Source organism: Spodoptera frugiperda, chromosome 25 (assembly GCF_023101765.2).
Source record: "Spodoptera frugiperda isolate SF20-4 chromosome 25, AGI-APGP_CSIRO_Sfru_2.0, whole genome shotgun sequence".
Classification (NCBI taxonomy): domain Eukaryota; kingdom Metazoa; phylum Arthropoda; class Insecta; order Lepidoptera; family Noctuidae; genus Spodoptera; species Spodoptera frugiperda.
The window spans coordinates 414,912-430,001 of NC_064236.1; the positions used below are offsets into that span (position 1 = coordinate 414,912).

At 36.4% G+C, this 15,090-nt stretch overlaps 1 protein-coding gene across 2 annotated transcripts in view; it reads left to right on the forward strand.

Annotated features, from left to right (window-relative positions):
- LOC118263463 (tyrosine-protein phosphatase corkscrew) overlaps nt 1–15,090 on the forward strand; it is a 55,897-nt gene that overhangs the window by 15,475 nt on the left and 25,332 nt on the right. For both annotated transcript variants that reach the window (XM_035575486.2, XM_035575494.2), the window contains exon 2: nt 11,044–11,206. In XM_035575486.2, the coding sequence (XP_035431379.2) occupies nt 11,044–11,206 (163 nt within the window). The remainder of the gene's footprint in view (nt 1–11,043; nt 11,207–15,090) is intronic.

Consider the following 15,090-nt stretch of genomic DNA (forward strand, 5'->3'; position numbering starts at 1 on the left):
ATCCCAATGTCCGCAAGGTGCTTGAATGATTTGATAAACCGGTTCGAGTAGTCTACCGGTTACAGAATACTTACAATAGTTATGCAAATAGTAAATACTAGTAGATGTAATAACTAGTACATATCTAGGTGTTGTTTTGTTTTTAATAGGGCGTGCGGTCTATCTCCATTACGGCGCCGAGGTGCGAAAGAAAGGCAAACATTTACTATTTCTACCTGTCTCATGCGCTGGACGAAGCCACAGTGTAGGGAAATGCTCTTCATATTCGTCGAGGTACATCGGTAGACTGGTGGAAATATTGGAGGTTCATTTAGGCTGTGGGACTTCGGTTGGCGGGAAACCGTATAGTACTTCAATTGCATCTCCTGCAGAGAACTGCAGTCCTGGTACCTAAAACTACTTTAGTAGCATTTCAGTTACTAGCAAAACTATCGGATTCTGTTCAGAGCGGTTCCGCAGGATAGTTTAGACACAGAATATTAGTTTGGTGACATATTTTTATACAATTATCATCGTACCTATTTTTCTACGAATGGGGTTGGTAGAGGTAGAGGCATGTTTATTGTGCCACCAGTTTTAACTTATTTACTCATCTTAATATGAAAAATTTTGGTATAAATCAATTGATCTATTCCAACTTATACAGAACTGACCTACATTTGCGCGTTATAATAAAATGTACGTGTTTACACAAATATCATATATTATTATATAAACAGGCAATTATTATGCAAGAAGCACTTCTGAAAATAATGTAAAATTTCCGGTTGGCCGTGAACTAAAACGTGATCTATAAAAATGAGTAGTTTACTCAAGTCCTTAACATAAGTTTGAACCTTGTGTTAGTTGGAATAAGACACCGACCTTCCTGCACTACTACGGATAGAGGATAATCTCCAAGATTTGAGTACAGAGTACATTGCTCTTGAACTTTATTTTTTTAGGAAACAAAAGATGGAAGTTTCCTTAACTGATAAAAAAAGCTATTGGTAGATTGTACGGGGAAGGAAAAATGTATGAAGGAAAAAAGAGTTGATAATGGGATGACCTCTGACACGGTTGTGAAAATCATATTGTACAATCTCAAAGGAGAAGAATAAATAATTATTGGTAACTTTCGGGGTCCCGAAAATGTTTATTGATAGCTATAATAATATGAAGATGGAAATTGTGCCCTATATCCTAAGGCAATAGGCTTTCTTTTACAAGAGAATATTATTTAGTGAAAAGTGGGTCCAACCTTGAAACTGTGCCCTCCGCCTAAATGGCGAGTATTGGCGAGACGTTATAATTAAATAATGTAATAATTATATTTATTATAATTGTGTAACTACTACACTAGGTTTCATATAACCTGTGGTTTCCCGTAGTATATAATATTTATAATTGTGTGAGTGTGTCCTGTATTTATGTACTAACAGGTACTTATCGATTTATTGTATTTTAATTGATCTAGTGACTTGCTATTTCTTTACAATATTTATCTCTTTTTGTAATAGCTAGATAATTTAAGTTTTAATACTCATAATAGATTTGACTATTGCAGATAGAATTTTGGTATATAATATTTAAAATGCCACTTTATGAGTCTCATGTAATAGAGACCTATTCTACTATACGGGCCACAATTTTCAGTCTTACAAAACAATAAATAACATTAGAATTTATTCAGCAATTCAATATGAGACACATTCAAATGGAATAATTTAATTTAATACTACTTATCTGATGATTGAGCATTATTTAGTCTCAAAGGTGAAAGTCCACACGGAGCTCATTGATCTATTAGACTATAATTATGACCTAAAAACCAATTGGTGTCATTCAAGATATTATTATGTTTCTATGTCTAAGTAAGTTTCAGATTCTCTGGTAATATTTTTAACAATTTTACTTTTTTATGTTCCGAGTGAACGAGCTATTATCGTCTGCCATATTTATTTCAATATTTTTTAACTTTTCACTGTTGACTAATTATCGCAATTTGTATAACTATAGCACGGACGTTTTTTCCATAGATTTAAGTACTTGGTGGAAAATATCGCGTCTGTAATAGTATTGTAAATATTCAGTATTAAGTATATAATGTATCTATTTATACATATGTATATGCAAACAAAGACTTTTATTTTCATCTTCATAGGTAGCCTTTCATAATACTAGGGAGGGGTTTAAATTGTTTAATTAAATTTTAGAATTCCATGTAAGATATTTCCAAAATATCACAATAATATTTTACCCAACTCGGAAGGCTCCTTGTTGTCCACGAGCATTCGACCGACGAGACAAAGAGACAGGGTCGTTAAAACACGCCATAATCCTTTACGGAAGAAAAAACAAACATCTCCTGTCCGCTCTTTATATGTAGATAACAAGCTTAGTATTGTAAGTGAGAGCAAGTCTAGTCAGCCATGCTAACAACGAGGCAAGATAACTCCCTTATAAAAAGGGGGGCGGAGGGGGGTTGCTACAATCCTTATTAAGCTTGTCTAGTGGCTTGAGGTTCGGAAATAAGTAAGCTCTAGCAGTATTGTAGTAAAATTGGATCACAATTTATTATCGAGCTAATAATAGCACTAAGAGGCTTTATTATAGAGTTAATTTTCGCGTAGCAGGGGTAAAATAGACGTAACTATAAATACAGAGCCGGTGCAATCCACAATTTGACTATCTGCTCCACTGTGTCGGAAGGGTTCGTGTTGACTAACAACCTTCACGCTTGCCGGGCGGATTAGAGATCGGAGTTCAAAACATTTGTGGTAAATATGCTGTCCTTTCGTAGGCTCTTACGACATACCTATAAGGAGAGTAGAAGTAACAAAATATATTATTCTCTGCCACTACCAGGCAGTAACAAGCGTAATATTTACCTACATATTCCCAATGATACAGTATTTTTAATGAAAACAAACATAGAAAACGCGAGTGCAACAACCAGCACCCCACAGTAACCAGAGGGGGAGCCCACCCCCTACTCCAGGAGGTAGGTGAGGGGAAGGGGTGTCGTTGCATTGATTTATGGCGCCCATATTGAAGTGGGCCGGCAGGTACAGGAAGAAATAATTAGCAACGATACTTTTTGATACTTTGCATACATGACTATTATTTTTGGCTTTTTTTTTTTTTTTTTTTTGATGGGGGAAAATCATCCAATGACTTTTCCCGCCTTGGGCGAGGCGAGAAGGAGTGTCAGACTCTTACTGACTAAAAACCACCCCGTTCCTTCTCCTGCTTTTCGAGCCGGAGCCCCGGTAAACCCGCTAGGTAGTCCGCAGCTCCGGATCAGGCATCAGCCCTGCTGGGCCCCATCTGTGGTGGTCTGATGGCTCTTTGAGGCGCGCGCGGAACGCTACGCGCCGCACGCACGGGTCTGGTTCTGTTCGGGCGGTGAGCTACCCTTGCTCGCCGTCCGCAGGCCCGCACTTACGGTGGCCGGAGATCGTCTCGCGATCCCCGACGCCCGGAGTGTCTCTCGCGACGGCTGGGGCGTGAGGAGGTTTGTTCTCTCACGCGCCCCGCCTCCTCCTTAGCTAGCATGACTGCTTCGCAGAAGGAGGAGACGGCATCCCAGTCCCTCTCGCTCCGCACCATGGCCTGAACCAGTGCCGGGCGCGAGAGGTCGCCGTCGCCGACCACATCCCTGAGGACTTGGCGGTGGTCAGCCCACGCAGGGCACACCGCCACCGTATGTTCTACCGTGTCCTCCGGGCGGTCCTCACAGTGATGACACCCGGGCGTTTCCTCCCGCCCAATAAGGAACAGGAACCTACCGAAACTCCCATGTCCGGTAAGCACCTGCGTCAGGCGGTAGGTGAGGACGCCGTGGCGCCTCTCTAGCCACTCCTCAAAGAGGGGACTTACCGCTGCGATGACAGCGAGCCCAAATATTTTTGGCTAAAGCTAAAAACCAATTTTCTCTAAATCCAGTTAATAATCCAATCTCTATAAATTCATTCAGTTAAAAACCAGTTTTCGTATTTACCATCTACCTGTTGAATACAAAACATTATATTTTTGTGTCATTTTGAAAAAACTGTATGTGTTTGACTTATTTATTATCACCATCCCGACTATTGAAAGTATAACTAGCAGAACAAGGCGTGTGATAGTAGCATTTAAATATAGGTCATAGTTACACCTAAGTAATGTGCTCTCACTTTTCCAAACGATTGACAATACTATTTATATAATCTACCATTTTTTTTGTCCTTCTTTTCTGTCCATACAAGTTAACTTGTTGTTAGTATAGTTAACCCAATCTGACTGTCTGACCCAAGGCGGGAGAAGCCATTGGATAATTTTCCCTTTTAAAATAAATCCATTAAAGTAGTAGGTAATACATTTGAAGTTACGCGGCAGTAAACAATCGTATTTACATAGGTACAATATGTACAAATGAATAAAATATAGTACCTAAACAGGTAAATAATTATTGGTATTCGAATTTGGAAATTCAATAATGTTTAATGAATTGGCTTAATTAATAGAGCGTAGAGCTTAGAAATTAATATTTGTTATACTTGGATTAGTACTGAACGCCTTCCATACGATGTTGATGTTGATTTAATATCTTTAAACAAAATTACATAGTATTATGGTATATATAGATCACAAACACGTTTAGTGGACTTTTTTATTTCTTATGTTATTTTTTTAATCATTTGAATGAAAGTGAAAAATAATTCGATAGTGCAATATTTCAATTAAGTATATCTGAAACAATTATTTATTTATTTCAGTCCCCAAAAGTAGACTAAGGCCAAGTTTCCTGATAATTATTTACAAAGGTCGAAATGGTCAACCACTCATAAAATTAAGATGAAAGTACCAAGTAGTTGCAGCGTGCAATGCTCCAGATCGTTGGAAATTGAAAAGGGCGGGGTTTGCTCCACCGTCGTGCGTCCTGCTCGATCCCCACACAGTCTGAGTCGGGCTGGACCACGCTGAGGGTGAATCATTCAGCTTTTCCGCGCCTCTCTCGATATATCTCGATATCAAAGTTCATTAAGTGCTTCGCGAATTCCCGTGAAAAGTGAACTTGACTTTAAGAAGTTGTTAAATTACTGCGACATCAACGACTTTAAGCGGATTTTAAGTGTTATAAACTTTATTTAATTTTTTGTGGAGTAACTTGATATCACCTGAGTTAAAAATGACGATTTACTGGTACTTGCAGATTTCGTTTAAGGATGTCATTTATATAATAGAAATCCTGATAGAGATATAATTGGGCTTTTGCATTTAGAAAAAAATCTACCAGCGGGCTTCTAATACTAAACTTGTAATCTTCCTTATTAACAATTTATTAATATAATTTGATGAGAAAATGCCTCAACGAAATATATTAATAAATGTAATTTAATTTTTACTTCTTATGCGACTGAAGAGGTACGTATAAACATGTATATCTATTTGTATTATCACAATATTTATTTTGTCTTACTTATGCAATATTTTCTTTTATTATTTCTCATTTTATTTCTTGTGGTTGTTTATATTAAGTTACCGCTTAAGCTTTGCGACTAGCAACAAGTGGCGTATCCTTCTTTGCGAAAGTTGTCTTGCGTGTGTTTGTTCCTTTCTTATTTACTGTAAACATGCCTATGTAAACAAAAAACTCTCTAATATCATAAAGAAATAGTTTTATAGAGTAAATAAGTCGTTATTAAAGAAAAATTGCTATCGGTACTTAATTAATTAATCTACTTATCTAATTCATATCATTATTAACATTTCAATCAGTTGGCGCGACTTGCAAAGCTCGAGCGACATTAAATAGCTACATCTTTATTTTTGATGTCTATTTTAACCTGGCTTAAATAACAATTTGCGGGTAAAATAATCAAATACTGCTTGCGACTTTGTCGACATTTTTGTTAAATACAATAATACCATCACTATGAATTATAATTTTGCAAAAAAATAACTACAGAGATTACCTTTGGCAAACTCTTATGTAAAGGAAGCCCATAATCCAACAGTTAACTCTCACGGACTCCCAAAAATATTAAAAGTAGTTATTTTTGCCAAAACATGCTTAATATACAACGTGTAACATAAAATGACCATATACATCAAGAAGCAATACCTACGTATAATATATATATATATAGGTCATAAGTAATACTAAATACATAAATACATGGTTACTATTGATTGTTTATATCACCGTGCTTTGCTATAACTAGTGTGTAAATATTGGTAATTTTACAATTGTTTTATACATAAAATAAAAGGGATCTAGATCATAAAAATGCTAAAATCAAATAAATAATCTCTACCAATTGCTCTGTACGAAAGTTATTTTATATTTTTCTGCCCATGTGTAATAAGAAGGGTATATAATATACCTGCTGTCTAGAAAAATCAATACAAATTATGTCCATTATATCTAAATCTGTTTGTCTATAAATATCACTAACGAGGTGCTATAGAATACCCCACCCACGTGCGTGTGGCAGTCATAGCACGAATCAATATCGAAGAAACTTCGAACAAGTGAGACGAGGTATCAATCGAATATAATACGAACTCAATTATCTCTAATTGGTGTACTTGAATAAGTTTATCCAAGAACATTCAAAAAGCCAAAAAACAACCCTGTTTTTAACTGGCGAACAAATTCAGAAACTCGTTTACCAAACCCGTGAATTGACCAATTAGTTGTACTATTTGTATCTAAAGCAAGGTTTAATAAGATACCTAGATATTACCTAGAACCGTATAGCATACTGGCTATTCTCACGTGGTGTCACCCGCTCTGCTCAGCTCCTATTGATTGTTGCATAATGTTTTAAAGCCTACAGGCTTCCTCAATAAATGAAGTATCAAACACAAAAAGAATTATTTAATTTAAACCAATAGTTCCGCAGATTAGCGCGATTAAACAATCAATCTAAAATCAATGCGTTAAGCTCGTTTTTCTGACATTTAGCTTGCTTTTTAATTAAAAACCTAGAATCTAGATCATAATTATCACAGGTTTTGGTTTAGGATCAGGTGTTCATACAATTTCGGCCGTTAAACATCGCTCAAGGAATCAAAACATACAATAATACAAAGGAGAAGTTGTAACACATCGCAATTCCTATGAAAACTTTTAAAACAAATGACTACCAGTTATTGTTTTATAAATTGGCACAAAGGCAGAAGCGGATTAAAGTCACAGAGTGCCCTAGGCAAGCACCTCATATATTCCCCTATGTATTAGTTGATACTGTCGCCAGTCTATGGACAGCTTGACACACGCGTCTCTTGGCGCCCCTCTGTATAACCTGGCCTTGCGCCCCCAGTCTGCCTTTTAGGGTAAATACGACTCTGTGATGAGGATATCTTAAAATTATTGTCTGAGTCTTGACCCTGTGTTGTTGTTAGATCCACTTCAAGCGATAAGGAAAAATATTTTTGTGCTATGGGGAAAATTAAGGTTAAAAGTTATACTACTTATACGTTCATGTTGTAATTTCCTCATTAGATATTATTTTTAATTGTGACTGATATGGCGGTACGAGTAGGTATGTGTGTAGATATATTATATTTGCGTTTAGACATAACAAACCAATTAAGTTAAAGTAATTTGAAATTATGAATTTGTATTGAGACATTTTGATGTTAAATAATAAGACGCGTGTGGTTTTGTGCACCTATGTTATAAACAATCAGTAAGTAGATACTAACTACAAACTTCTATAAGAGAAATTTCTTAACTTTAAAGATATTATACCTTACAAAGTCGTCCGTCTGTCTGTCACTATTTCAAAAACGTGATAGATAGAAATGCCATTATCACAACAAATATTAAAAACAAAATAAAGTAAATATTGAAGAGGGACTCAATTACAACAAAGTAGATTATAATCTAAATAACACAAGAGTCCGACTCGCACTTGGCCAGTTGTTTTTACCTGCCTATGCAAGTTGAGCAAACAATCAAACTAATAGTTTCCGGAAAAATCATTGAATGTTTACAGTTTACTACATTTCCTAAGTAATGATGTTTTTTGTCGTTTTATTTTTTGTGAGCAATCAAGTGCAGCCAAGTGGTACTGCAGGCTCGTCAAGCATGTTAACAAAAGTAAATAAATAATGAAAATGATGATTTGATGTTTTCGGGAAAATGTGAACGCACTTGATCTTGTTTAAATAGTACTCGCAAAAGGGTTCGCGTCTTAGGTTGGGTAAAGTACCTGTTATTGGTGGTAGTTCGATTTTTTTTTCACTTAAGTAATTTTATAAGGGGGAAAATCATCCAATGCCACATCCCCGGTAAACCCGCTAAGTATTCCGCAACTTCGGAGGTATAAGATATCTGACATTGTGCTAGATACATACATGATCTGTCCGATTAATTAGATAACTAATGCATTAGCTACTAGATCTCTTTGTTCTTATCCTTTTCCAAAACCAAATCAATCTTTATGCTGTGTCAGGACAAAATAAGCTGTAGACATATTGAAATGTTCATTAATGTAGGTGTCCGTCGAGGTGATTATAATGCCATCACCTCGACACAGCTCCTGTACATACGGGCGATTTATGTTCCATCGTGGACGTATACGGGCATCTATTAGGACGATGATTGATATGTTTATTGGAGTCACTTGTGCATGGTACATACAACAATGATACATAATAATATCAGCCTCTGAAGAAATAGGGGCACATATAAATAACTGAATATCTGTTTTGAACAAACATAAACAAATATAATGATGTGCTTAGCGACTGCAAGAAAAGGAAGAAAATAAATCAATATACTACTTACAGTCCAATTATTATTTACACAACTATAGAAAACTGTTTTCCTTATTGACTTTAAAACAATCAAATTGCTCTTTCAACCAATCACAAGGTGACCGGCTAAACACCGACAATTACCTATCTGCTTACTATCAATAACTAAGAATCTCAATAATTCTCCAACTTCCTCAAATTCATAGTTTGTATTGAAGAACCATCAATATTTTCTTCTTGCATTTTTTGTGCACTGCTGTCTTCAAGGGGACTTTTTGTCGTATTTTTTTCATTATTCAACGCTTTGTGTTGCATGGCTAATTAGTGAATAAATAATGAAAAAAGGCACTTGCCACTATTTTTTATTAATATTGGTAGAAAGCATCTGCTTCGTTGGTTAAGTGTTCACAAGTGCGACTGTCAAGCTAAAGATCTTGGATTCGACTTAAATTCACGTGTCAGGTTGAGGAACGTACCCGGAGTTGCGGACTGCCTAGCGGGCTACTGGGATTCCGGCTCGAAAGGCAGGAGTAGAAACGGGATGGTTCTTAGTTAGTAAGAGTCCGACCCTCCCTCTCGCCTCGCCCAAGGCGGGAGAAGGCAAAGGATGATTTTACACACTTAAAAGATTAGGACGATGAACGTAAACTCAGTAATTTTTTTCAGTAATCTCAGTAATATGGCTATATTTTTATGGGCAAAGCGGCAAAGCGTAATTGTATTACCGAATTGTAAGCAATCGACGTTGCCCATATGGACAGCCAAAACACCAGAGGCATTAGTGCGTTACCGGCCTTAAAGTAAACATCGAACAGTGATATCTTCTATTATCTTCCCTCAACCAAGAATCTCAACAATTCACTAACTTCGTCTTCTAGTTCTTATATCGAGTCGGACTAGCAATACTTTTTTCCTGCAGTTTTTATGCACTGTAAAAAGATGATCTTCTTTGTCCAGGGGACTTTTTGCTGCAATTGTTTTATTATCGGTTTTGTGTTGCATATTGTCGCTCGAGTGACGCGACCAGCGCCAAGGACTGTGTACTGAACCACGACCTGCATCATGTACCTACCTTTACCTAATGTCTACGTGATTGAGAACAGGTGCATTCGATATTAGACTATACTATAGGTACTGTAGGATAATAATATCGTAAATCTTGTTATACCACATTTTTAATCATTTGTTAATTCGTTTCTGTTAAACGTGTTGGGATTCACCTTGTTATCGTTTACCGAAATTAATCTAATACATCTCCTACCACTAGTTTTGTGTACGACCTGAGTTGGGGATGACAGACAGAAATAAAGCATCATGACCACTTCGTGGCCGGCCACGCTGAACTTCGGGTCTCCTCTACTGGTGAGAGGGTTATCCAGAATCTGCTCCCTTGGTAGGCAGGTCATAAATCGTAGTTTAAAGTATTTAGGCTCGAGCCATTTTAAATGTATATCATATCATAATCGGCTCTTAAGAATGGAATATGACGGTTACAAATGTAGGTACATTCGCTGTGGTCACTAGCTCCAAGGAATTAAATATTTGCATAAAAACATTAAAGTAAATAGGTACCTATGAAATATAAGTCATTATGCGGGGTCTTTGGGGATTTTGGAAACACTCATCAAGTCATCAGTAAGGTAGCGAGTGTTTTTTACTTTTGTTTTATTCGTTTGATGTACGGATACATTATTCACGACCAATGCAGACGCAGCATGCGATGACCACTATCCAGACTGTTTTTGAGCTGTTTATTTCTAAATAGGAAAACTCAAATGCTGAACTTGTCTCTTAATGCATAAAGTAACCTTATTTCGCTAGCTAACCCAATAATATTGTATGCTTTTTTTTGAGGGGGGAAATCATCCAATGCTTTCTCCCACCTTGGGCGACGGGAGAGGGAGTGTAAGACTCTTACTGACTAAAAACCACCCCGTTCCTACTCCTGCTTTGAGCCGGAGCCCCGGTAACATGTTACGTTGGCCGTAGCTCCGGAATATTGTATGCTGCATATGAAATTTTACCTATGTACTCGTATAACATAAGCTTGTAAAATGGAATAATGAGCCCGTATTGGAATACCGTATTACATTCCATCTAGAATCTCTAATGGGCTGCATCAAATATTTTATAAAAATATGATACACGGAGATTTAAATTGGCTTTGTTTCTATATCTCTTTTCTTCGTTCATTATAATATTTTTCTCTCAATCTTTATTACTTTATTTATTTATCCTTCTCAAAATACATCAATGAAATACATCATCAATATTATATTTTTATGAATAATTCTTCTCTTTCTTTTCCAGATGGTTTCATGGAGTAATGTCGGCAAAAGAAGCGGAGCTGCTGATCATGCAGAAGGGAAAGAACGGTTCCTTCCTCGTGAGGGAGTCTCAAGCCCACCCTGGAGAGTACGTGCTGTCTGTTAGAGTGAGAGGGAGAGTCAGCCACGTCATGATTCGAAGACAGGTAAGTCCGTTTCTTAAACTAAAATCTAGGAAACAGTGTGCATCAATGGAGATGTAGGTTTCTCTATAATTTTGTCGTAACGTTGTACAATAAGGGTTTCAAAGCTGGTCTACTTGGAGGAACCGGTGTCCCCAGGTATACGGAGTACCTGCTTCATACTGCGTAGGATTTTGAAGATTTCGAACTGAAATTGAAATAAAACTGCCCAAAAATCTACAACGGATTTGTTTGATAATTAAAAAAAAATGTCGGTACCAATTAACAGAGTAACAAACAGCCTTTAATTTACTACAATTATAAATGTAGGTATATAAATACATTTGTGTATTACTATTGGTCTATTAGAGCAAAATAATCTAATTACATAATGACCACATTGACTACAATCGGACTGGGCTGAGTGGTCACTACTTATACACTCGTTTAAAAACTAATTAAGTGTTATTAAATAACTATATTATAAACAGTCAATGAATTAATCATTCCTTCTGACCATATTTACGTCATTTCGAAGTAAATACGTACTTATAATAATTAGTATAGGATAAAAAAATAAGGTAAATGAATATGAATAAGAAAAAAAATTATAGTACCTACCTATTACTTTGTTTGGTCACTCGCGACAAAAGGTTCTATTATGGAGATGGCCAAAGCATGAATAGTGTTTTTTCAATTTACCAGTATATGAAATGATTTGCGTAACTAAAGAATTATAACAAACACATGAGACTCATAAACTAATAGTAATAACGAGCGCTATAATACTGGATATTAGGCATTTAACTAGTTAATCTGCCTACCTCTTCAGAAGATAAACAAAAAACTCATAAAATGGACTACTTAGCTATATGAATTGGAATTCCAATAAACATTATTAAGAATGCACTTTTAAGTATGTGGTCTCCGTCAGTGCTTAAAACAAGTGCAATCGCATTCTTTTACGACAGACAACAGTTTCTTTGAAGAAGGCTTGCAGGTCAATGAACTTTGCAACCGTAATATGCAGTTGGCGAAGTTGAGATAAGTAATAAAATTATCGATTTGTACTTGATACATGATGGAAACTCAAGAAGTGTGTACGTAAGGGCTTCATCTTACATGCTTCTTGCTTCTTGCACATAAAGCTGCAACGTACTTTCTGCCCATCCCCGTGGGACTTGGGCGTAATTGCGTCAAACTTGTGGGATGTATACTTGAGACTTTCTTCGTTGATAGGGATATAAATCAGGTTCCAAGCCCAGGTGGAGTGGCAAAGTATTGTTGAGTATTTGTTTTACTTTTCGAAAACTTTCATTAGGAACATAGCTCAGAAATTGCGCCCGCTGTCATAATATATTAAACTCAACTTCTGTTACAGAATGTATGAGACTATAAAATAGCTAATTACCGAAAATTAGGTCTTACATTCAGATTGTGCTCTACCTTTCCCTTAAAAGGGTAGAAGGTATGACAGCTTTTCAACCGATTTACAAAAAACGGATATTCTCAGTTGAAGAGCTGAAGAGTTTGTTTGAACGCGCTAATCTCGGAAACTGCTAGTAAAATTAAAATAATTCCTATTTAGTTACATAGTGCTATTATCGAAGAAGGCAAAAGATAATAAAATACCACACTATGACCAAGCAGGGAAAACCGCGCGAGAGTAACTAGTATATTATATTATGTACATGTAATTGTAAATAATTACAAGTTTACAATGAAAGAAAGTTGATCAGAGAGTCCGGTTACCTTATTACAACCGATTCAATTACACCCGTACCTTGAGGGTCAATGACCTTTTATTAATTAAAGAATGAGTGTGTAATCATACCTGCACAAAGCATACTTTGTACTGGGTTTTTAACACAATGGAAGAAAGATTAAATACTTTGTAGTAGGTACAATGTCATAAAATTTATGGCGAAAATGTACAGAGGATTGGGATGTGCCGTAACAGGCGTTGCACCACGGGTGTTCCGGAGTAGGTCTAACTAGGAAACTCGGTGCCCCCTTTATAAGTGCTGAGGGTGGCCACCAGGTTTGATCTAGTGAGGTAAAAATCCCACACTCCTTAGTCTTTTATCCACAAAAAGATAGGCGCCTTTTATAGGATAAACCCCTTAATCAAAAATGGTTACACACATACGAACATCTACATGTCTGTGTCACCATTTTTAATATCTATCTACATACTAGTTTCTCTCAGCGGCATTGTCCGGGTTCCCGGGATGAAAATTGCCTCGTGTGTAATACCAGATTATACTCTACCTATGAGCCTTAATTCAAGTCCTTTCAATAGCTTTTTCATTCACCATTATGTTAGAAGTTCCATGTAATAGAGGGTGAAAGCTGATTGTGCTATCGATCAGTCTATTTATTTTATCAATATCATTACTTAAGCTTAGAATTACAGATATGTGTTATCTAAATCGCCTCAATTATGTTTCAAAATCTGTGAATGGAAAGTATTTAAGTCTGATTGATTGATTGATATCGTATAACTCATAAATTAAATGACTATTGCGCGAATTAAAAGTATATTTTTTGTACCAATATCGTAAAACAACACAATATGTATTTATATGTATCTACGTAGCATTCCGTCCACGCATTTTTAGGAGGTTAAGGGTAAAAATATTATGTTGTTAGGAGCCATCTAGAAACGAGTGCTATTATTTGGAATCCGCATGAGGAAAAATATATCCTCATGTTGGAAAAAATACAAAATAAATTCACACGATTTTTATATTTTAAACAATATGGTATTTATCCCTACTACCCACTGATGTACCCGAGCTTATTCGTTATAGGTATGGTCGGGTACACCAGGCTGGCTGTGAGAAGGGACTTAGCTCTGGTTAAGTACGTGGTTAGGGTGTTGAGGGGGCAGGTGCTGCACCAGGAAGTGCTGCAGGCACTGCTCCTGCGTGCGCCAGACGGGTATGTAGGTACGAGACGCGGCCCTGATCTGTTAGATATCCCTTTTGCAAAGACTAACCTTCTTAAGTTTAGCCCTATGTCACGAGCTGCTCGTTTAATCAATAATATAATTAAATTGGAAGACGCGGATATTTTTAGTAGCCTGCCGAAGTTTATACAGGCAGCACAAAAATATATTGAGAAGAGGGTATAATTTGAATGTTTAAGTTTTATATTTTTCTTTTTGTTATTCTATTAAACGTATATGCATAATATTTCGTTATAACATCGCTTTGGAATATTCTGTTATGATGTAGTAATTGTGTTTTAATAAATAAATAAATAAATAAATAAATGTTAATCTTTGTTTTAGTTAGTCACAAATAGTCCGCATATAAATTCTTAACTTTCTACTTTGAAAACAAACTGGTAAACAACTCTAACAATTGTTTTGAATCTATTTTAAGTACCTACACACTTAACTGGTGACAAATAATTATCTTATTTGCGTCCAGAAAACCTCATAACCACAACAGGATACAATAATTAGTTTGAAAACAGTTACATACCAAATAACAGGATATAAGAGAACGAACTCACTTTTTTACTGACCCTGGTACCCTCGACCATCGTCGCCACTCGCCACTCGCCAGCCACCCATGACTCAGCCCAATTATGGAAGATTCCAATGGTCAGCGGAATCCAGAAGCTTTCAACCAATGATTTAACCGTTTTCGGGTTTCCCAAACTGATATTATAACAGGTTTATGTAATTGTGCAACGGCTGCTCTCTCTCTGTCTCTCATTTGGTACCCTTCTATTTATATTTCGTCACGTTTTTTACCCTGAAGTGCACGTAATGCTACTATACAATTTATTCCTACTTCTCATCATTTGCGTTATAAGTCCAGTGTAATAAGGCGTGAGCCTATTATCATACACCGAACAAAATTCCATACTCCGAGTTATGAAAATGCCCAGTAATA